General features: G+C 48.6%; 9 protein-coding genes across 9 annotated transcripts; 3 read left to right on the forward strand and 6 right to left on the reverse strand.

The window, feature by feature from the left end:
• Positions 1-4: 4 nt before the first annotated feature.
• Positions 5-1,500, forward strand: F5147DRAFT_252833 (uncharacterized protein). The gene is made up of 3 exons (XM_041428847.1): positions 5-326; positions 386-879; positions 946-1,500. Exons 1-3 carry the CDS (start codon positions 92-94, stop codon positions 1,276-1,278), a joined length of 1,062 nt encoding a protein of 353 aa, XP_041298464.1. The 5' UTR covers positions 5-91; the 3' UTR covers positions 1,279-1,500.
• F5147DRAFT_566373 (V-snare-domain-containing protein) lies at positions 1,428-2,362 on the reverse strand (the record flags this gene model as incomplete). Its single annotated transcript, XM_041430796.1, has 6 exons — positions 1,428-1,552; positions 1,603-1,685; positions 1,734-1,820; positions 1,874-1,935; positions 1,987-2,121; positions 2,180-2,362. 6 exons carry the CDS (start codon positions 2,360-2,362, stop codon positions 1,428-1,430), a joined length of 675 nt encoding a protein of 224 aa, XP_041298465.1.
• A 600-nt stretch (positions 2,363-2,962) lies between these two features.
• F5147DRAFT_768093 (uncharacterized protein) lies at positions 2,963-3,830 on the forward strand (the record flags this gene model as incomplete). Its single annotated transcript, XM_041440932.1, has 3 exons — positions 2,963-2,996; positions 3,061-3,452; positions 3,516-3,830. The coding sequence occupies 3 exons, from the start codon at positions 2,963-2,965 to the stop codon at positions 3,828-3,830; spliced, it is 741 nt and encodes a 246-aa protein (XP_041298466.1).
• On the reverse strand, positions 3,551-8,088 carry F5147DRAFT_806698 (lethal giant larvae like, C-terminal-domain-containing protein; the record flags this gene model as incomplete). Its single annotated transcript, XM_041443371.1, has 17 exons — positions 3,551-4,035; positions 4,090-4,159; positions 4,217-4,367; positions 4,421-4,674; positions 4,725-4,830; positions 4,886-5,260; positions 5,308-5,475; positions 5,527-5,941; positions 5,994-6,935; positions 6,987-7,064; positions 7,123-7,145; positions 7,193-7,257; positions 7,314-7,462; positions 7,517-7,547; positions 7,610-7,691; positions 7,749-7,874; positions 7,941-8,088. The coding sequence occupies 17 exons, from the start codon at positions 8,086-8,088 to the stop codon at positions 3,985-3,987; spliced, it is 3,234 nt and encodes a 1,077-aa protein (XP_041298467.1). The 3' UTR covers positions 3,551-3,984.
• A 4,076-nt stretch (positions 8,089-12,164) lies between these two features.
• F5147DRAFT_566087 (uncharacterized protein) lies at positions 12,165-13,393 on the reverse strand (the record flags this gene model as incomplete). The annotated part of the gene is made up of 3 exons (XM_041430784.1): positions 12,165-13,118; positions 13,177-13,268; positions 13,318-13,393. 3 exons carry the CDS (start codon positions 13,391-13,393, stop codon positions 12,165-12,167), a joined length of 1,122 nt encoding a protein of 373 aa, XP_041298468.1.
• Positions 13,394-13,557: 164 nt separating this feature from the next.
• Positions 13,558-15,392, reverse strand: F5147DRAFT_669230 (uncharacterized protein). The gene is made up of 8 exons (XM_041435443.1): positions 15,085-15,392; positions 14,962-15,032; positions 14,871-14,910; positions 14,744-14,818; positions 14,472-14,685; positions 14,312-14,425; positions 13,900-14,251; positions 13,558-13,843 (listed from the first exon to the last, which is right to left on the reverse strand). Exons 1-8 carry the CDS (start codon positions 15,253-15,255, stop codon positions 13,756-13,758), a joined length of 1,125 nt encoding a protein of 374 aa, XP_041298469.1. The 5' UTR covers positions 15,256-15,392; the 3' UTR covers positions 13,558-13,755.
• A 468-nt stretch (positions 15,393-15,860) lies between these two features.
• Positions 15,861-16,510, reverse strand: F5147DRAFT_253010 (uncharacterized protein). The gene is made up of 2 exons (XM_041428848.1): positions 16,149-16,510; positions 15,861-16,100 (listed from the first exon to the last, which is right to left on the reverse strand). The coding sequence occupies exons 1-2, from the start codon at positions 16,418-16,420 to the stop codon at positions 15,953-15,955; spliced, it is 420 nt and encodes a 139-aa protein (XP_041298470.1). The 5' UTR covers positions 16,421-16,510; the 3' UTR covers positions 15,861-15,952.
• Positions 16,511-17,675: 1,165 nt separating this feature from the next.
• On the reverse strand, positions 17,676-18,563 carry F5147DRAFT_768097 (uncharacterized protein; the record flags this gene model as incomplete). Its single annotated transcript, XM_041440933.1, has 1 exon — positions 17,676-18,563. One exon carries the CDS (start codon positions 18,561-18,563, stop codon positions 17,676-17,678), a length of 888 nt encoding a protein of 295 aa, XP_041298471.1.
• An 868-nt stretch (positions 18,564-19,431) lies between these two features.
• F5147DRAFT_669251 (uncharacterized protein) lies at positions 19,432-22,125 on the forward strand. Its single transcript, XM_041435444.1, has 9 exons — positions 19,432-19,796; positions 19,907-20,100; positions 20,167-20,461; positions 20,515-20,633; positions 20,681-20,819; positions 20,868-21,104; positions 21,155-21,345; positions 21,401-21,757; positions 21,812-22,125. Exons 2-9 carry the CDS (start codon positions 19,921-19,923, stop codon positions 21,863-21,865), a joined length of 1,572 nt encoding a protein of 523 aa, XP_041298472.1. The 5' UTR covers positions 19,432-19,796; positions 19,907-19,920; the 3' UTR covers positions 21,866-22,125.
• The last annotated feature ends 686 nt before the right edge of the window (positions 22,126-22,811 follow it).

Below are 22,811 nucleotides of genomic sequence, written 5' to 3' on the forward strand. Positions count from 1 at the left end.
TGTGCATGTCGATCACCCCGCCAGATCACACCGAACTAATACGCTCGAGCCTGTGAACCGAGCGCTGAGCGCTGACTCCTGAGCTATCGACATGTGTTACGAGCACGAAATTTCTGATACTATTTCTCATCGGGACACCCTTCCTCCTCCATCAGTCCTGCGACATGTCGTCGATGTACATTGTCATCCCACCGACTCAGAGATTCCAGTAAAGTCAATGGACAACTTGCCAATCATCATCGGTGCCATGTCCACTTTTCAGGCGGACCAAGGATTAGTGCGAGACTTGGCTACTGCATTCCCAGACAAAGTTGTGCCTTCCTTTGGTTAGCTTTGAATCGGTCAATTAACACCGATACCGAAGAACCGCTGATGTTGATGCTAGGTTACCATCCGTGGTTCACGCATTGGATCGCATTGGTACCGTATGAATCAAAGGAAAATCATTATAGGCGCATATTCAAGGATGCAGACGAACACCTGGAGGCCTTTCAAAAGTTGCTGGTTCATCTACCTGAACCAGTGACCCTACGAACCGTTCTGGAAGACGTTCGTCAGAGTTTGATAGCTTTTCCAAGCGCAATGATCGGAGAAGTTGGTATTGACAGAGCTTTTCGGGTGCCTTACGACTACTTCTCGTCGCCTGGAGAATTGACGCCTTTCACCGTACCCTTTGAACATCAATTAGCTATCCTTGAAGCACAGCTTGATCTAGCAGCAGAGCTAGGTCGAAACATCAGCATGCACAGCGTTAGATCGCAAATGGCTACTGTGGAACTCTTAGACCGCATGGCTGATAAGCATGGCGAGCACTGGATGAAAATAAGCATTGATATTCACAGCTGCGGCTTTAGCCCGCAAACGTGGCTGTCCATCGAGGTATGCACCCTGTGACCTGACCTGGCCATTCCATCTGCCTGCGTTGAGCTAAACGGGCTTTTGCAGAAGCGTCATCCAAATGTATTTTTGTCTCTCTCGACGGCTATCAATAGTGGGTCTCCAAATCACCGAGCACTGATTGCTGCATGTTCTTCACGTCGTATCCTCGTTGAATCGGATTGCCACAAGATCGAAGACTGTACGCAACGCACTTGGGACATGGTGCTTATAGTTGCTGAAGTGAAAGGATGGCCAGTTGAGTCATCCTGGGAAGAGGTCGTAGATGAAAGCCAACAGGGAGTTGTCCGACATTTGGAAAACAATTGGAAGGAATTCGTGCAAGGAAATCATGTCGGGCTTAGCAAAATCATCAAACCAACGACCAGGGAGCGTCAATAGAAAGCTTTTACCGGGTACAATCATAGTGTTGTCCATGGTAACCTGCTCAGACTGGACAACAGTTGACTGGTATGTAAGTTCGTTGTACTGACTGCCAATGTATGAAATGGAGAATTTTATTGAATGGTCCATGAATAATGAAAATGGTATCACCGCGATATGTAGCTTATAAGCAGGAGTAAGCACCCTCCAATAAGAATGCCAAGGATAATAGAGTCTCTTCGCCGCCGGCTCTTAATCATGGAAAGGAGATTGTTGATGCCAGGTATCGTACCTGTGCTGATTGTCAGCATGTGTCATTCTGACTGTGCGTAGAATACTGACTTATGACACCAGTCATGCGTGTGTTTATACTAGCCAAAGACATGCTTTGACGCGAGAATTCTGCTCGAGTTTCATATGCTTGGCTACGGCACAACGTTCAGAGAAGAATAACGAGTGTGGATGAAGCTTACTCAAGAATCTGGTCTGTCATCGAATGGGAACTGTCGATTCTCCCTCTTTCCGCCAGGAGTGAGTCTGCTGCGGAAGATTTATATGCCCTGTCGCAAGAGAGGATCATCGATGGGAATTCTGCAAATGAAGCAGAACTTACTCAATGTCATTTCGAACGCCCGAAAGTAAGTTTACTTTGTCAAGTGCATGTTGCACATTTGTCTATGAAATGTTATGAGAGCAGGATCCACATAACATTAGAACGGGACAAACCTTTGTCCTGCGAAGCTCCTTGGCATAGTCCTGATAGACTTCACCATGTCTCTGAATTGCGCGGGACATGGATTGTGAGGGCGGAGTGTCCGGGTTGTTTGAGAGTGCGAGTAATTCATCATTAGTTTCTCGTAGCTAAACATATGTTCTTGTAAGCTACTTGTATGCGTGCTGGGGTGCTCGTATGTCCCACCTTCTCCAGGAGGTCTTCGACTTCGCCTTCGACATCTTTCCAGCGTTCGCGCGAGCCTCCTGCCTCGATGTCATCCTGGTTTCTTGTTATTGTTGATGCTAGGCGGGAGTACGACGTAAGCTTTGTGTCAAATAAAGACTCCAGAGTGCGGCACTGCCTGTGCAAAGACTCGTAATCTGCCATGCCTGATAGTATCGTATTGGTGGTAAGTATCGTTGCAGGCAGCCTTCTCCGGCAGTAACACGTCACCGTCACAGCAATATTTCTTTTGTCACAATGTCTGTCACGGTGTCTAGTACAGTTTCAAACCCAAAAAACAACGGTTGGGTCACGAACGGTCATCTACCTCTCAGGATCATATGAATCCCTGGGGGATCCGACGATCAAGGAGCGTAGCAAGAAGTCATCTGCATCTCATCTCCGGCAAATAGTGAGTCGTATAAGTACGTCGTACTACTGTGGGATATGTGATTTGCATGATTGCCGCCGCCGCCGCCGCGTAGTCTCCGGCAATGATTTTGAAGTTACATTTGTTCGCGTAAGCCGGCTTGAACATTGCGTCACGGTCTCTTATCATGATCATTGCGTGTGCACTATAACCCGCCCTTAATTATGGTCACCTTGAGGGTCTAGCCGGCTGACTGCGTCAGCCCACAGCCGCTAGTGACAGCGTGTTGCTCTGCTTGCGCAAGCGCTCATGATGACTTGAAGGGGTACTTAAACCCACGTATTACACCAGCAGAAGGTAAGTCATCCAAGACAAACTTTCAACCACTTTCAATCATGAAGCTCGTCTTAACAGGTGTCACTGGTGCTGGTATGTTACCATACCTATTCAGATGTGAAGTCCCGAACTCAACACATCCTTACTTATCTGTCAGCTGGTATCCAGATCTTTCGTCAAGCAGTATTGGATGCAGCTATCACGAAGATCACGGTACTCTCTCGTAGAGCGCTCCCATCATGGATGGATATACCCGAAAACGACAAGACAGAAGTCATAGTTCTGAAAGACTTCTTGGATTACCCTAGTGATCTCCCTGCTCGTCTGGCAGGGCATGACGCCTGCATTTGGGCACTGGGAAAGAGTTCAGTAGGCCTGTCAGACGAAGAATATACGCGCATCACATACGACTACACCATGCACTTCGTAGACTCCCTGCAAGAAGCAGGGACGAAGGACGAAACGGGAGAGCCCTTCAGATTTGTTTTTGTTTCAGGAGAGGGCGCAGATCCATCTGGCAAGAGTAATGTCAAGTTTGCGAGAATCAAGGTATGTGCCTGTTGCTTGATACGTCAGTACTCGCAAGCATTGGAATGCTCACGCTGCATCTAGGGCATGACTGAAAAAGCTCTCTTTGATCTCTCTCCGTCCTCCAACATCAATGCATCTGTCATGCGGCCTGGTTACTTCTTCCCTTCCAAAGCGTCAGACCGAGAGAACATTCGTTCACAAACGGCAAGGTCTATGGATTGTCTCATGACGCCCATCATGAAGACCATCCTACCCTCCATGTATACACCGATTGAGGACCTCGGGCTTTTCGCTGTGGAGGCAGCTAAGGGCCGATGGTCAGATGAGAAGTTATTTCCAAACTCAAGAATGAGGGAGTTGATCAAGGCATCGCGCACTCTGGAAAACCAGCAGTGAACAACACTGGGAATCAGAAGACTGCATGTCATATCCTACATCATATATTATTACATAGCTGGAGTTTCCTATAGTACACGGATATACATAATGGTATACATCGAGAACTTCGAATTTCGGGTGTCGTTGGCTGACGTGTATCTTGTTGGTCAACTCAGAAGCCGAACCAACGTCTAGCGGTTTGCTCAGTCGCAAGTCTCTTAGCCTAATCGAGGTTAGCACCGCGCACAAATATGATAACTAGTAACCGAATATTCACCTGTGTCACCATATCTTTGCTCCCTTGTTGTAGGGAATCAATCCGTTGCTCAATGTTTCCCAGCATCTCCCTTTGGTTCTCATTTAGCACTGACATCGGAGAAGTGGTCGGACGATCATGTACGCACCCCCTTTCAGCAAGAGCATCGTTTAGACGGTTGTAGACGCCATCGCGAGCATTCTCCATCGTCTTCATGACACCGGGTCCATAAGCGGCGGTCGTGCCCTGTGATGTTGGCATATGATCCGGCGGCGGTATAGGCCTGTCGGGGCCCGCAACTATATCGACGCTCCAGATCAACAATTAAAGGTGTTCGAGTAACTCAACATACGTAAGGCGTCGAGCTGTTCTCCAGTCATAATGGGTTTCCCATACCGGAACCATGAGCCCAGTAACGAAGGGGGACCAACGGACACTGGCTGTGGGTAAGGGGGAATTTCGCGGTGAAAACTTGTTAGATCAACGATTGGGTGATCATAAACACGATGAGTCTTGAAAAGTGTACCAAATACAATTTGTTCAAGTACACCCGAATCGTGGCGCATCAAGGCAATGAAATCTCCCGTTTCGTCCACAGACACGACACTGGCGAATAAAAAATCAAGAGCATAGCTAACGGAATTTGGAGTACGTACTTTTCACATACTTTTGCAAGAGAGAATGTATGCAAGTGTTCAAGATAAGGTAAAGAGTAAACCATAGCTTCTGGTTTGTCATTAAATGCTACTAGCACGTGAGAATCTGGGTTTGTTGTCAGCAATAGTTTGATTGTTAGGCTCTGAGTCAATGAGCTCACTGTTCTTCTCAATCACTTGAACGTGTCCAACTTTGTTTTTCTTGCTATTCCACTCTACTTTGGAAATCTTCTCCCCTGAGATATCAAGCATACAACGAGCACCCTTGGCACTTGCGGTCACCCAGAAGCAACGTGCAGGATTGCTATCTCCAGTTTGGAGAGCAGCGGCAAAACGTGATCGATCGGCACGCCAAGTAGTACCTTTCTGCGAATCGATCACGAATGAACCACCTTGCATGACATTTGGGAGGCCCTCGATCCTGGTAACATCATGTGCAAAATCATACATCGAAGACTCGGGATCCCGGATGATCTTGAAGACCTGCGTGTTGCCAGACTCATGTATGGCGATCAGCCGCACAGCTAGCTGTGCATCTAGTCATGGGATCAGATAGAGTTTTATCACATACATCAGCGCATACCCATGCTGACAGCAGAAACGGTCCACGTCAGGGAGACAACAGGGTCTCCATCTTGATTGCGGACCAGAAGCTTAGACTGCCTTTTCTGACGCTGGGGTTTGAGGAGAGATGGTCTACGCAGATCGATCACTGCGACAGAGCCATCGATATAACCAACACCAATGAAACCTATCTTGCGTTAAGCAACTCATGTTACACTGGGCCCCAAGGAGAGCATACCTATGTCCGATAATGCACAACATGTCAAGGAAACATTACCACGAGGCAACATCAAGAAGGGATGGTACCTCGTCCCTGGTCGTAAAGCAACATTACGCAGCAGGACAAACTCTGTATTTCCTTCTATTTCGATGGGAGGGTCGACTTGCGTTGTGTTCAATCGATATACCAGGAGGTCGCCTGATTTCAGTAGCACGATACACTCCAAGGATTCGGGGGCTACTTGAACAGTGGCGACTTCTGGGGCACTGGAAAGTGGTAGACAACTGAGATCTATAGTGAGATCATGAATCGCGAAAGGGTAATGCTTCTGAAGAGGAGATGTGCTGGAGCTGATGAGAAGTTGAGGGCTGGCATCGTAGAACCGGACAGTTGAGTCGCGATGACAGGTGATAAGGATTCGGCGCGGATGGCTCTGAAGCGCAGTATTAATGACCAATAATTTTGGGCAATCAATTGATCAGTACCCTGGAGAGCCTTAGCTCACTGAGTCTTTTATCGTCTATCCATGCAGACCCCCCAACGACAGGTAAATCCGCATCACCAAGCACGGCCTGTTGTCCCACAAGTACGTCATGCACACCTCGTTGCAGAGTCAAGAGCTGTGCATAAGATACCCCGCCAAGCCCGCTGTACAATTTTGGAGGAACGTGCATTGGCGGAGGTTCTACTCCGCTAAGTGTCATATCCTCAAGCGTCGTGGGAAGGTCATGTATAACATCGCCGTGTTCACTGCTATTCTGGGCGTCTGCTTCCGGCAGCGGAAACATCATTTTCGGAGGCAGGAACTGTCGAGCCTCAACCATCCGTGAATCAGGGGAGGCCGCAGTGAGAAAAAGCAGGGCAACAGGATCCCAGCAACCAGAAAAATGTGGATTAGCCTTTGGAAAGATGACGAAGTCATAAACAGGCCCTGATGATGGATAATAGGTTGTTTCTAACGGAATTACCGAAAGTCGCATTGCATTTCGGATAGAAGCGTGGAGCCCAGTTTTGGAACCAGATGGAGCAGGAGGTTCCGGAGAGTCAAGAGCGGGCATTGTGTATACAGTTAAACGGCAAGGGTCGTCAATTCTGTCGCCTCCCAAAAAGACGAGAGCAGTTGCTCCTCCTCGGGGATCTGAGGAGTTCGGGAAACCACACCAAGCGACCCTATAGATCGGCTGACGTTCTGGCAAATTAGTCCCCTTTTCTTCTGAAGGATCCCCATTTTGCAGAAACTTTTCAAGCTCATCTCCATTTATGACATTAACATCCAATTCTGTGGATGTTCGCACCATCAGAGGCTGATCTTCGTCTTCTACCGCCCAAAAGGCGACACAACCATCTGCGTAACCCACTGCAAAGAAATGCCCAGCTGGGTGAATAGCTACAGAAGTAACGGAAGGCCGCCGGTGCGTGAGTACTTCCTTGGAGATTATAAGTCCATGATAGATTGTGGTTGGAAAGCTCCGACTCACGGATTGGTGATATCCTCCCCCTCCTGGTGCACCAGCAGGGATTACAAGTTCGTACGCCCGTAGAATGTTGCGTGAAGACTGAAAAGGGAATGAAAAGTTACTAGACACGACAGTGACAATGAGTTCAGATACACACCAGGTCGTACAGTACAACCCCCCCTAGAGACTGTTTCAGGCACTTGTATCTGACCATAGAAATGACTGACCACCGAAGGCTACAAATATCAAGTTGAGATCTCGCGGATGTGTGACTAAATCGACAGGTATGGTGCTGAGGTCCAATGTAAGCACGCTTCGACCGCAACATGCCAGAGTTGTTTGACGGACCAACCAGACAATGCATGCAAGGGATCTGCCACGCTGCTCGCGATCTTAGTCTGAAACATATTCCACAAGTTCGGGATAACATAGGGTGACTTCTTCAAACACAGAAGATCATATGTTCTGATTTCTCCCGATTGCAGGGCAAGAAAGACCTGGAAAGAGCAATGTTAGAAATGTTCAAGAAACTCTTGAGTTTCAATGCCCACATGGGTATGTGAAGGTGACAACATAACAGCACTTGTGTTCAGACACTGCGGGTCAGCAAACGTCGTCATTACAGCAATCAGTTACTTGCGCACTTGATAGCATGGTCAAATCTCGTTGACTTTGGTGGTTCAGTCAAATCTTTTAAGTTCCAGATATGGAGTCGATCGCGCCCATCTAGGGGTATGAAGCTTGAGGAATTAAGAGAGGTTGAGGTATTGGCGGTCGGCTTACCGACGGAGAGAAGTTTGTCCGTGGAGGCGGCAAGCTGCAAGATCTTGACCGGAGAACCTTCTGGCGTCTGCACTGAACTCTCTACGCCAGGACCGCCCACCACAAAAATCAGGCCACCTGCCGTGCCTGGAAACAAAAAGAAAGCAGCGCCTGAGTCACCGTTCAAAGATGACTCGAGTCGAAAGATCTCACCAACAGCTAAAAGGCTCAATGTAGGTTCGTAAGTCAGCACTCTTATGTCCAAGAGATAGTCAACAGTTCGCAGCTTGCCGATCTCCCAGTCATCAGGATCTCTTTGACCAGTCGAGAGATCTGCAAGAACGTGTCTCTCTCTGAACATGACTCCGGCGTGTCTTCCTCGGCGTCGGGACACTCAGTTAGCCTTCAAGTTGTCCTATGATCATGAATATCACAATCAACCTGCTCCAATATTAGCCAGCGGCAGGTCAACCAGGTGGTGCAGTGCAGCAGTGATGACCAGAGACAAAGTATTAGATGGTGACTGCCGTGATGCTTGCCGGTAAAGTTTGAAGTGCACTGACACTTACTACTTCGAGTTTCCAGCGCACAGGCCCGTAATCTGAAGGATCAAATAATTTTACATGATAGCACTTGGCTAGAGTGCTTGCGACCATGTTTCGATGGAGTGTATGAGTACTGACTGACTAGAAATACACAAGTAGGTAAAGGTAGATGCTACAACACTAAGGAACGGAGTCCATCATGACGATCTCGGAATATCTGGCATCTTCTCAAACACATTCCCTCGCGAGGATACAACTCTGCCACCTGGATTATTGGATTGCGGCACTCCGCCTCTGATCTTCCCCAACCAGGTCCGTTTAGACGAAGTTCTAGAGGTTTGAGGGTCAGATGTGGACCGAGGACTGTTCGTCACGTCTGAGATAGTAGTTGTGACTCGTCTTCCTGGTGAAGGCAGACTGGTTATGCTTCTGGCAGAGCGTATTGGCGTAAATCCGGATCGGCTTGAGTGCAATGTTCTCCGGAGACGTGGCGTAGTGGCCGCCTGCATGTCCGAGTCACTCGTATAACGGCCCTCGGGTGGAACAGTTTCCCTGTCATCATGTTCTGGTGCGCGTCTCTTCTTACCCGCAGATGTCGGTACTTCCTCTTCAGGGATTCTAGTTTGCGTCATACCTGACTGCATAGGTTTCCTCTCTGGTGTTTGTGATTGGGATGCTGCTGGGGTATTTGACATGGCTCGATCTCGTCCCAGTATTGGCTTAGTATCTGTGAATACAGGCACCCGAGGCACAGGAGGGACAATGGACAGTGGCTGCGCTGTTTGCACAGACGGTGCAGCGAGGTTGGCCGGTGAGGTTTGCGCAGATTCCTTGGCAGAAGCAAGTTTGCTTTGGAGGTTTTGTACCTTGCGTGTCAGAGATTCCACTTTCGTAGACAATTTCTTGTTCGCCTTTAAAGCTCTGTCATAATGTTAGTTTATGTGAGGGAACTGCAAGCGAATTCACTTGCTCCAATATCCGATCGTCATAGTCTTCAATTTCAGCACACTTGCTTTGCAATAGCTGATCCATTTCGCGAGTTCTCTCTTCCAATTCAGCGACGACGTCATGAAGTTTCGGTTCCGAACGGACCGCGTCCAACTCCCACTGGAGGGATGATATTGCCTTCTCGTGTTGTGTTGTTTGGAGTGCAAGGCTAAGTTCGGCCGCTTTGCCCGCCTTTTCAGACTGAGCGAGTCGAAGCTGTATCTGTTCGAGGGTCTCCTTGAGGGAGGAATTAGATATCTCACTGTTAATTGCTTGTCAACTTCGTGCCTGTGAAAATGACGAGCCTATTTACCTCTCCTGTACTTGTTGCTCCAGATATCTCGTTAACGACATCGAGCGCTGAATCTCTGCTTCCAAGTTGGTGGTCTCTACTTGCAGCGATTGTTTCTCTGCCAGCAGACTTGATAACTCAGCTTCAGCCTGCTCATTCGCCTGTCGAAGTTCTGTTTCAAGAGCATCAAATTTGGCTTGACAATCTGCATGAGAAGAGAGCTGGTCATTGAAAGCTGCTTGATCTTGCTTGCGACTGGCGATCTCATTCTGTAACTGTGTACGCAGCAAATCATGCTCCCGGGATCGTTCGTCAAGGCTCATACGGAAGTCTTGAAGATCTCTTTCATTGGCTTCGAGAACAGCAACTTTGTTCGCCCGATCGTCCTGCAATTCGCGAATCTGTTGCTCTGCTTGACGCAGAGCGTCAATGTGGGTTTGTCTTGCTAGTTTGAGTTCGCCAGTTGACTGTTCCACGAGACTTGCAAGATGCTGGCATTCCTCTTTGGCAGCAGCGAGTTCGTTCTGGGTGTTGGAAAGCGTCTTCTGTAGTACATCAAGTTCTTCAACATGTCTGGCACGTAGAGAGTCCTCCGTCACGGCTCTTCTCTGTGTGTCGTCCGTGAGAGCTGCGATCTGATTCTTCAATTCTTGATTACATTGCTGCACTTCTGCAAAGCGAAGGTCGGCACTTTGTAAAAGCTGCGTAACTTGTGAAAGCTCTTGGTCCGTGTGCTTGAGGCGCTCTTGTAAACCCCCGACCTCGACAGCATGGCGAGCATGCAGATCTTGTAGCTCGGCGTTACTCTCGCCAGCTTGCGACGCCTGAATGCGTTCCTGAAGGTCGTCCTGAGCTCTAGTCAAGGTTTTGCAGGTGATCTGATGGCGGGAGCGAAGTTCATCGAGTTCGTCGTGCAATGACTGCAGCTGTCCTTCATATTCTGAAATGCGACGAGTCGAAGCAGCGGCTGACTCATTGGATATCTCAGCGAGATTTTGCTCAAGAATGGCCAGCTTTGAATCGCGAACTTCTAAAGTGGCTGCTTTGTCTTCGAGTGCGCAGCGGAAAGATGAAAGTTGAGCTTGTAAAGCTGCAACCTCTTGACGAGACTTCTCCAAATTGCAGTCGCTGTTGCTCAATTCCTCGCGTACAGTCGCAAGCGAGACCACTAGCTGACCCATTTCGGCATGTTCTTCTGTCCGGAGAGCTTCAAGACGACTCAGTGATGCGACGCTCTCTGCCAAGTCTCGAATAAGCACTTCTTTCTCGCCAGCAAGCACTCCTATATCTTCAGAGAGCTTCGAGTTGTGGACCTCAAGGACAGCTATCTTGGATAACATCTGCGGTTCGTTGATGAGGTGCTGGTCGACCATGCTTTGGGCGCGGCGAGCATTCGACATCGCTTTGGCCACGATGGCTACCATAGAGGATAGCTCACCGTCATGGATCGCTTTGAGATTGTCGTTCTCCTCCTGCAACTTTTCCACCTCAAGCTCTGCTGCCTCGAGGTTGCTGACAGCTTGGTCGCGAGCATCTCTAGCTTCTGCACAGTCTTCAACCATTGCTTCCTTCTGTGCGGACATCATCTCTAGCTCCGACATCATCTCCGAGATCCGTTCCTCCTGGAGTTTGAGGTTGGTCTCCAGGCGGCGAATGTCATGTTGGTGAACGCCGATCTGCTCCGTGCGGCGGTTGACACGACCTTCAAGTTCCTGTATCTGTTCACGAAGCGCGTGAGCTACCCCAGTTGCTGACATGGTGGATAACTGTTGCGCTTGCAGAGCGCTATAGCGGCCATGAGCGTCCATTAATTCTTCCTGTGCAGCCTCCAAGTCTGTTTGGAGATTTGTGACTTGGAGGCTGAGTGAATTACGTTCGGATTCGATGTTCTGATACGCTCTTGTAAGGTCAACTAATTGTTCCTCTCCTTGCTGGAGTGCATCGCGGGTATCCTCGTGAGATGACTCTGCTGCCTGTACTTCGGTAGCTAGGGATCGAACTTTGGCTTCCAGCTCTGTGACCAGTAGGAGCAGGTGGTTACGCGACTCTTCCGATACGGTCAACTGCTGGCACGAGACCTCGAACTTGCTTTGAAGGTCTCGTAACATGGCATCTCGTTCTGCGACTAATTGGGAGTGGTGCAGGACTTGGTTTTTCTCAGCAGCATGCAAACGACTGCGTAGGTGATTCACAACGACGCCCAGGGCTGTGATGAAAAGGACAAGACGTTTGTTCCGCCGACTGTAGGCTGAGGCCCCATCCGCCTCCTGTGTGAGCTCGTGGATGCGCTTCTCCAATGTCTGGATTGTGATTCGAGCCTCGGTCGAGGAGAATTCGAGGGTGCGTCGCAGGTCATCTCGCTCGCTTCGTATTCTGTCTACAGCGGTGAGCAATGTTTCGATGTAATTGGCGAGCGTTGCTTCACCGGGGTGAGCAGAAACATTGGCCTTCGTCGGAGGCAATGGAGTAGAGCAATTTGGGTACAGGAAGCTGCTGTCGAAGTTGGATTGGATGTCGTCAACATCGATATCCATATGGTCCTGGTCAGTGGCCGTCGAACGCCGCGCTGATTCCTCATTGCTCCGAAGGTCCATAATCTCTTGTTTTAATCCACTAGTTCAATATCAGCAATCCATCGGGCTGGTGGCCAAGCATAGCATACCTCTCAATGACCGTCAGAGCTCTAATACGCTCCTTGCTGTCATGGAGAAGCTGATCCGTTCTGTCCAGCTCCTGGCGTATATTGGTACATGCGTCTTGTGCTTCCTTTTTCTCCTCCATCAGGTCTCGCAATATCTTCTCTGAGCTGGTAAGCTTCTCCGATTCAGCACGTAGCCTTCTTTGCAGCTTATCATACGCTGCCTGTGTGGGTCCACTCTGCTGCTCGCGTAGGAGACTTTCCAATGTCTTTATCTTCACTTCATCTTCGTCGATCCTCTTCACCAACTCTTCCTCCCTCTCCATTGCGTTCCCCGCGCCCTGACTTGATTTCAGCACCTCCAGCTCCTCATCCTTGTCCTCTATTACTGATACGAGCTCCGCGATACGGGCCTGCGTAGCCTTCTCCACTGAAAATTGCGTATTCTGTGTCTTGACAAGATCTTCCTGAGCTCGAGTGAGTTTCATTTCCATGTCGCGCAAGGTCTTCTCTTTATCCGCCAGGAGAATTTTCATATCATTGAGTTCTTGTTCCAATGCTGGTGATCTGAAACTGGACACAGAGGAAGACCGAGGCCTCCCACCTCGCTGCGGCAATCGTGAGTTAGCTGTTGGCTGGGGTTTTGTACTTTCCAACATCCTCTCTAGCTCACGCACGCGAGACTCCATATTTCGCTTCTCTGTCTCCAGTTTAAAAGTCTGAGCCCTGACTGACTCGGACTGGCAAGACATGGTGTCAAGCGTTGCCTCGAGCTCTCGTGCTGCTCGTTCTTCAGCTTTCAGTCTATCCTGAGCAGCAAGAAGTGCAGCTTCTCCATTCCTAGAAGCCATTTTCTCGATCTTGAGTTCGTCTGAGCGCCGCGCCAGATCGCTTTCAAGCCTGAGAGCACGATCGGCCTCGGTACTGAGCTGTTGAGCTAGGAAGTGAGTGGACTTGGATGATCAAGTAGACGGAAGTCAAAATGACCTTGTACAATGTTTCGTTGAACGATGTCTTTAACTCCTCTAGCTCGGCCTCTCTCTTCATTAGGCGGCTTCGTAGGCCTGCATTCTCAGTGTCTGAGCAGCAAGTTAGGAAAGGTTGTTAGATTACATGCTAAAAGCGTACCTTGACTTGCTAATTTATCTTTGAGAGCTTGCGCCTCTTCAGATACATCGTACTTTCCGATGTCCTTGAGGGACATGACTATTGTGGTCGAACACTACGAAAGTAATCCAGGTGGCAGGGCCACGGAAAGCACAGAAACCAAACACAGTTCAACAAACCGACGCGTCGTTTCACGTGATCGTGTTTTAGAAATGGCCCAGTTTCAAGTTCCACCATATGCATGATCTGTTGTCTCAGGCTGTTCTGACTGTGTGCATTTGTCCAACTTACTCTGTTGTGCCCCTCGGGGTTAGTGACATAACATTCCATGGTCTTGTGGTGCGCGAATTTGTGCCGTTCATACTTCGCAGATTTGCGTGAGTATGTCCATTTCCTATTTTCCCAGCACAACAAATGTTATTTTGACACTACAAGACCCACTACCAAGGTAGCAGAAATCTAGGTATCATGTTTCAAAGCAACTTGGGTCTTCACCAATTCCAGTACTTCTTCTGCCGCACCCCAAGACCTCTGGAAACCTGCCGGTCTTGTAAAGGTGTGTTATTAGGGAATCGCATTCAAACTTTCTAGAGAACGGCTTACCCAAAACCATAGGCATGTACAACGAGCATCGACTGTTCGCAGTCATGGTCACTGGCGGGACTCCCATTCCACGGAATAAGGTCATGCGTGCTCTGCAAGGGCATCGCGATCCGCTCTAGCTCGACTCGTGGTCCTCCTTCTCTTGTAGGTCTTAGGCCAACGTTATGTTTCAGGATTCTCGACTCGGCACTCTTCAAACAAGGAGCCAATGCGGCGCAGCGATCAAATATTCCTCTCGCAATCTGCATATCTAAAGAGGTGTCCCAATTCCTGGACTGGAATGTCCCACCGAGGATTGCGGTGTCAGATTGACCTTTTCCAGGACGGGGAATGATGTATGTAGCTTCCTCGGCTTTGGGATCACAGGGCTTGGATGAGGAGCTGATTACCACTGCTCATTCCGAATACGCACCTACTTGGGACTCGACTAACAAACATTCCTGCAGACCTGGTGCATGTACTAGGATCGTTTGTCCGCGAATGGGGTATAGCTTCGTGTCTTCCACTCCGATAATGGATCTGGAACCTTTGCGCTAATATTACGAGAGTGACTTCCGAAAGAAACCCCTTACCAAGCGCAGACGCATTCACCAGAATACCATCAGGCCCCACCAGGCTCCTCAACTCGTCCAAACTCCTCACATTTCTGCGTTCAAAGGTAACTCCGTAGGAGACCAGCTCGGATTGGAGCCACGGAAGATATTCGGCTGGATTGACTGAAACTGTGTCGAATGCGACTCCAGCTTTGAATGGCTCAGGGACATCAGAGGGGGAAAGTATCCTGATCTGCCCCCACAGTGTGGTTCAATCCCCGGTGTCCACAGTCATGAGATAAACTACATACATTCCGCACAAGGTCTTTCCACCACAAGTCTGAAATATCTCGCCCTCGCGTGGTATAAAGCTTCGTGGGTAATAGCTGGGTGGCTCCTTACTCATGACCAAGGACGACTGTAGGGGATTAGACTAACCTTAACCAACCCTGTTGGGATCATGTCCCATAACTTGTTACTTGGTTGAGGATCAGCTAACACGCATCTCACAGTAAAAAATCACACATACAAAGTTTTCTCCTCCCACTTCCTCACTCGTTCATCTCTGCCTCCAAGTTCCATGGGAGACCAATTAGCACCCTGGTTGTCATCTAGAAGCTGGCAGACTTATAACATTATGAACAAAACGTACAGCGTACGGACTAGCCCAAGCTTGAGAATCCATGTCTTCAGGAAGTTCCCTAGCGATCACCCTAATATTAAATGAGACATCGTCTGCCAAGGCGGCGAGATACGCAATCGTTAGCCCAATTACACCTGTTCCGAGGACGACGAGAGACTGCTCTGCCTTCGTGGAAGACATCGTTGATAGTAGTAGGGGTGCTACTAGACTTTTAGCACCTGACACAACGATGACAAACTCACTGGCCAGGGCTAATACGACCCTGATCAGCTGACTGATCTGAGTTCGTTGCCGCTATCCAGCCTATACTTTCATTGGCATCGGACCCATCGGGCATCCGAGTCTGTTATCCCATTCTCGGTCTCGACGGGCCGGACTCGTGATAAGCGAGGGGTCTTCCGCTTCGTTTGACTTTACTAGTACGACCAGCATAAATGCAACAGCAATTCACTAGATTCAAGTTGCAAGGGCCGAGCAAAAATTACTGCCAGCGTATAAACGAGAGGGTCAACTGCGCGAAATCTGGATCCCTGGCACTTACTTAGCTCAACATGCACTTCTAGCTCTCAGAAAAGGTAAAACTTCTGTCGTGACTAGGACCTCAGGAAGCAACCGCTATGCATCAGTCCGAGGCGAAAAATTCAATGGCGTTAGCAAGGCAGCTGGAATTGGTGCGTCCGAATCACATCGATAACTCGGATGGGATGGCATGGGAAACATCATGATGCGTTTCGCATGGTCTCTGGTACATCCTTACCAGTGATATTATGAAACAGGGTGAGCCCGGCTCAAATTGAAGCTGAAGGATTCATGAAGAGTAGCACAGTAGCTATATGACTCTAGACGACCTAGGTGTTCAGTAAGTACTGTGTATTTGTTAACTTGAACAAGACAGGCCCAGATAAAAAGGTAGTACCAGAATAGTGCTAGTAAGGAAATTTATATTTATGATTAGCAGCCTGCCTGCCTGAGCCTGCACGTTCTCCAGTAAAGATAGAACCTCGGATCTTTGGTAGCCTGTGGCTCTGGAACTAAAAGTCAGATCTCGTATGAATCTTGAATAGTTATCTCACTCAATTCCATGCACATGAACCACCGGTATCTCCTGTTGCTCATCTTCTGCATTCTCGATCACGCATGGAGCTAACTCGGCGCTTTGTCTGAGAGGAAGCAAGATCCGTTGGACATCCACACGTGGACTGCCCTCCCTGTCAGTCCTAAGGCCGACAGAGTGCCTCACGATCTTCTTCCCTTCTTTTAGACATGGCTCCAGCGCGGAGCACCGCTCAAACATCACTTTGAAACCGACATATCCAAGGAGATGTTCCTGTTTGTTAGGTTCCATTTAGAAGCGCAGCATTCACTTGAATCACTTCGATCATTCCAAGGCGAATGATAGATGCCACATGTTCCAACAGCCCGGCACCTACGCACAACTGCAAGTCGGGATGGCACGACCGTTGATGTGACTGAACAAACTATGCTCTACTGAGGCCATTTCCTTCGACTATAATAGATTGTCCCCTCATGGGAAAAAATATCTTCTATTCCGACCATGGACCTTTGAGTCCGGCCGTCAATAGGACAACTGACGTGTGCTCACTGAGAGATGTGCATCAGCCAACAGCCCGGTTTTCCAAACTGCTTGCGTGTTGATCGCGGCGGAATATTGAATAGTAACCCCGAGTTCTGATCGAAGCCATGGTAGATATTCAAATGGGCTGAGACTATATCATAATCATTTCCAATTTGTATGGTGCAAGAATTTGAAAATATGAGAGCAAGCTGAACCAAAATTCCTTAGATCTGGTGTCTAAAGAACGGCAAGAAAAAAGACGTACATCATCTACAAGGTCTTTCCGTAATATCAACCATCTCTGCAAACACCCTAAAGGGTAATTTCTAGAACCCCCTGTGTGCCGGTCGAGGTGCGTGCGATCAAGATCAACTTGACTAGGCCCGGCGGTATCATTTCCCATAACCTATCACTGAAAAACCTTCTCCGTAAACTTCGCATCATTAACGAGGTGCCTCTCACAAGGTTGCCTGCTCCTATCTTCGCACACGCTCGTCTGTGGCACCCAATGACATTGGAGACCAATTCGCACCCTAGATAAGATTGATGTAAGGAAGGACTTCAAGGAGGCTCAAAAGAAACAAACAGCGAATGGACTTGCCCAGGCTTCAGAATCCCAATCCCCAGGAAATGATCGTGATATTAAAGGTCACATCTGGGCTATAAGCAACAAGGTGGGCGAGGTCATCCCTGCTCCGAGGATGAATAGAGGCACATGAGAATTGGAAGCAGAAGACATGGCTTCTGTAGTGGATGTCGATAATAGAGATAAGGTGGAGACAATAACTCTCGCTTCTGAACTCGGAGTATGGGTGCCCCTCCAAGTGGGGTATAAATAAATCTGCGATGGACGGACAATTCAGATTTGGACGAACGAACTTGGATCGCCAGTACGGGATTTCTGGAAAGGGCTTTGCCTTGCCACGAATATCTACCAAATATCAAGATATTCTTCGATGGTAGATTTAACATCGTCCGAGGGTCATAAATAGCGCATGTTCAGGGGTTACATTCTGACCGGCAGTTAGCCCCATAGTGTCAACTTTCTTAGCTGTACATTCCGCTCCTCTGAGGATCTATGTGCAACAAAAAGCGCGCCCAAACGCGTAGCTAATGATAAATGAGACAAAAGAGAGATGTTCATATGGCGTGATTGCGCACCACCTGCAATATCGCCCTCCATACATGGCGTCGCAACAAGGCCTGCTGCTTTGAGAGCGACCATGACCTGGCCATATGTCCCGCGGAACAGTGCGTCGCGAGTATGATGGCCAGGAACGTTTGTTGAGACATCCGTCTGCTCCTCGAGTGAGGAGGGAGTATCCATGCCTGCCTCGACAACTGCGCTAGTAATCGTCTTTTGCAGACGCACAATTCGGCTTCGGCATGATGCACGCGGATCGTATGAGGGCGTGGCAAATTGTATGTGGAGCCCGTCCACATGGATGCCTTCAGGCTCTTGCTGAGGCACGGGGGGAAGGGGTTTCGGAACGTGGGCGGGTATACAACACCACGTGTCGATTGGGTTGTTGGATGCATTTTGGCTTGTAGAGCAAGGTTTGCGTGTGCTTGGATGAGATTTCTGGTGTTTGCGCTTGAAGAATGAAGACGCTGACCGCATGCCAGGCGCGGAACGAGATAAGGATGTAAGGCGCGAGATAGATGAGCGAGTCTGTAGTGGGGATTCCAGCATACATTGCGAGATATGACAAAAAGAAGATGTCGAGCTCGTGGCAGATGGGCATGAGTAGGTCAGAGATTGCTCCGAGACAGAAGCAGAATTCTCTGGTGGAGGAAAGGTCGTGAGTGTATCTTCTGAAGGAGATGCGGTTTTACGAGGCGCGAACGATACGTTGTTGAACTCGACCACATATGGGATACCAAACGAAGTCCAATGAATTTGTTGGGGCATTTCGAAACGCCTTACTGAGCAAGTATAAAACAGATAAAAACTCGAAGTGGTGAGCGCCCAGTAGTTGTCAACAGTGATAAACTCAGAGGACAGTCTGTGAGGCGTAATGATCAATGGAATCAACCTGTCGACCGGGAGCAAGGGAGACACATGTCTGGGTAGTGTAATGCGAGCCTGACTCGAATGCATTTGAAACACGTTGCAGCAGCATTACATCGATGAGAAATTATAGGGTTTGTGACTCGTAAATGCTAGTCAGTATCACGAGAGCTCTAGATTGGCATCGAAATCAAGTTCCAATGCCAAAGCACTTGAAGTTTGCGAGATATGTTCACAATTTCGGGATGTCGTCTCAGAGTCAGCGCTTCAGCTGTGAACGAGCGTTAATTGAAACGCAGTTATGAACCGAAAGTGGAAACGTTGTTGCAGGAACGCGAGGGATAGGTGAGGACTAGGACCATGAGGGAGTCAATTGTCACGGGGCAGCTTCGGGGTCAACTTCCCAAAAGAGGTGGCTTCCCGGGGAGACCTTCTTTCTTTGACCTATTCGGGAGGACCGTTTGTCATGACCAATTTCAATCAGCTACTTCTTGACATTACATAATACTAGCTCCTGACCTTGCTGTTACCCACGAACTTCTTGTGCAAGCCCCGACGCTTTTCGTTTGAGCATTCTCTTCTTTAAAGTTGCTCGACGTATCCATGTGACCTTTGGAGAGCAATGTAATGACGTCATGGTCACATGTGATTATTTTGATTAGGCTCGGGTGGAGCATGACGCGTGGCGCATATCCCTTGTTATGACCCGAGTAGTACTCCAGGGGAAATGGCTGAAAATGTATAGCCTAATTATATACTTCATCCGTGATGGCAGACTAGCTAGGCGCCGATGACTACTCAGTTTCTCAAAATTTCTGCCACGTAGTAGTGCTGCTAACCGTCGATGAAATTGCAACAGAAAAGAGAGTGCACCGCGGGTCAGACGAGGGGATATATATAGACTGAGCGATAGAAGAGATGCTCGACCAGTGGCCATTTCCGATCTTGATACGGCCAGTGGCAATTTTATCACATCATGACGTCGTTCCTCAACTTTCCTCTTTGGGAAAAACACTCAAAAATTCAAGGTGTATCGTCGAATAAAACCGTGCGCCACCGAGTAGCAACACCTCTTGGCGCTACCACCATTCAAAAAAGATAACAGTCAGTTGGCACAAGCAACGTCGTATAAAGGTTGTCCCATCGTTCTTCGTTCGCTCATAACTCCCTTTCTACCGCCTCCAAGCTTTCACTGCTCTTCGAAATGAACACTGATTACTTCCCTCCTATGCTTGTTCATCTAGTCGATCATACATCTATGGCTGAGACAGCACCACCTACAAATGGAACCAAGCATATCGACAACGGTGATAGCGCAATTGTCCAAGCAAATGGTTCTCCCGCTACCTACAGCGCACCATCCCGCGTCACTCTTCATCTCGGACACTTGCCAAGCAAGAAAGATATAAAGGCTCCATGGCCACGTACACCCTCACGGGTCAGTATAAGCATGAGTTGTCACCCGAACAGTCCATCTGATGTGCATCGGGATATCTTCTGCTAGATCGATCCTAACAACCCGCCATGGCCGGCGTATCGGGGCTACCACGAGTACTCGTTTGCACATGCAACCATGGGCGTCCGTTTACCAACCATCCTTGGTAAAGCTATAGATGACACCTCGCGAACTCTAAATGAGCAGTATGCCGAAGATAAGATTGTTGATCTTGTAGAATGTTTGGAGAGAATGGACAACCTCATGGCCGATCTCAGTGGAAATGCTAAGCTTAGACCAATTATTGATGACGGTGAAGGTGATGTGGCACTGTGGAATAAAGAAATTGCAAAGTATTTCCAAGGTATCGTGTTCGCCATATATAGCTCGCATCTTGGCTGACGATTTACATTTTAGGCAAGGACTTCATGAATGCACCTTGGCTGTTCGCAGAGGCCTATAAGTACCGTCGTCTGCATGAGTGCTTCAGTGTCAGCAAATACTGGAAAGACTATGATGTTTTCTACCGTCAAAAGGTATGCATCAGACTTGATTAACTTTTCCAGTCTGACAGCGCTTCCAGTGTGACACTTTTTCAAGATCGACAGATGCTGTCTTTGAGCTGTCTATGCGCTTTGCTGAGCCCTTTAAACAGTCAGAGAACATGTCAGACAAAGAGAAAGCAGAAAACGAGAGACTCATGTTTTTGGAGTTGACTCAAGGTAATGATAAGAGTTTCTCAAGTTTGCCCTGCTAACATGGTATGCAAGTGTGTCTGTGGGGCAATTCGACTGACCTTTCACTCTTGATCAACATGACGGAAGAACAGATCAAATCTCTCCAGTCAACTGGAGGAGACCACCTTGCTGCCACTGAAAAGAATATTCTGGGCAACCATCTGAACCAGCTTTGGGAGACTGTTAAGGTCCTCCGCGAAAAGACTGGTGGACGAATTGACTTCGTGTTGGATAACGCAGGATTTGAATTGTATTGCGATTTTGTGTACGGTGCGTTCAAGAAACAACGCTTGGTGGAGAGATTGACTAATTTTTACCAGCCGATTTCCTCATACAGACTGGTCTGGCTAAGCAGATTCGGTTCCATGGCAAGCGTTATCCATGGTTCGTGTCTGATGTGACGCGGAAAGACTGGGACTGGTTACTAAACACCATGGTATATGGGCATTTATTCCCGAAAGCCTCTGAAGCTGAGCGAGAGTCACTACGGAGACTCGGGGCCCGATGGAAGGTAGGGGTAGTCTAATCGGCGCATGAAGTTTCACTCACACATCTGCATTTGATAGCAATACGAGAAAGACGGTAGATGGCAATATGAGCAGCATCCTTTCTGGTGCACTGGATATACGTTCTGGGACCTTCACAGCGAGGCACCAGACCTCTTCCTCCACCTGTCTCGCTCAGATCTCGTCTACTTCAAAGGCGATCTGAACCACAGGAAGTTGACATATGATTGTGCTGCACCAGCCAGCGTCCCATTCGATATATCCATTGGACCGATGGCCAGCGCTGCTGGAGCTCCAAAGATTTGCAGTCTGCGGACAATCAAAAGCGACGTTGTTGTTGGGCTAGGAGACGATGGGGACGCCATAGCAGAGCGGTTGGACAAGGAAGAGCCAGGTTGGAAGATTAGCGGGAAATACGTGCGTACTTGCAGGCAGTTATGGCTTCATGTACTGAGAATCCACTCCATCCAGGCTGTCGTACTCCTGTCAGAAGGTCGACCAGGTGAGAAAGTGCGGTTTGCTTGAGCGAGGCGAATTCCACTGGTAGAAAAGTGTCATTATCTCGGGTACCTGTTTCTCTTGTGTCCCAGCACCTCCTGGTCGCTTGCTATAGCTGTTTGACTCGTTTATTGCAGAGCACTATCTGCAGAGTCTGGGTAGAGTACGTTCTCTGTAATGTATGCATTCCCAATATCATCTGTCGCTATTTTTGTTACTAGATACTTATATGTTGTCAATTTCATCGCTTCGAGAAGTAGGACAAGCAATATTACTGACATTTTACCCACTAGACGAGCAACGTATACGTACGTACGTGCGTATTTGAGTCAGGATTGAGAAATTTTACTCTGCATGAGAGTCACGTGATCCCCATTGTGGGTGAGCGAGCGGAGTTTGAAAGATCCCTTGCCAAAACATGGGATGTCGACCTTCTACACTTGAAGTGCAGGTGGGAAGGAGCCTGCTATCCTTTACAGTCTATTCGTACCCACCATTTTGTGAGTTACACTTTTTGGCGTGGAAATGATGGTTGGTCATACGATCATGATAACGGTAAGTCCCTGCGAAACAGCGTAACTCACAAAAGGGCGGGCACTCACGAATAGACCGTAGAGGATAGCACAGTAGCTTGGGCCAACTGTGTACTGCCACCCCGAAGGGGATTTAGGTAGACCGCCTATATCTCCAACTCGCATGTCAGATGTATGCCAGTCAAGAGTACCGGTCAAGTCGGTCAAACACAAGTACCAGCTTCTTGTGCATCGTTCACTTGTAGCATTTTTCACTAATGGCGGCCGGTGGAATAATTCAAAGGAGATATTCACTGACTATCACTGTAAAGGTTGTGTACACAGTCAACATTCAACCCGTTCGTGGTAACTGTTCGATAGGTATCAGGTCATTCGGACGTCCATGGGAACGAGGAGCTGGATAAGCATGCGAAGTTTGCAGCGGCGAGCAGACAGGACAA

The sequence above is a fragment of the Suillus discolor genome (assembly GCF_016758755.1).
Source record: "Suillus discolor strain FC423 chromosome Unknown F5147scaffold_4, whole genome shotgun sequence".
Classification (NCBI taxonomy): Eukaryota; Fungi; Basidiomycota; class Agaricomycetes; order Boletales; family Suillaceae; genus Suillus; species Suillus discolor.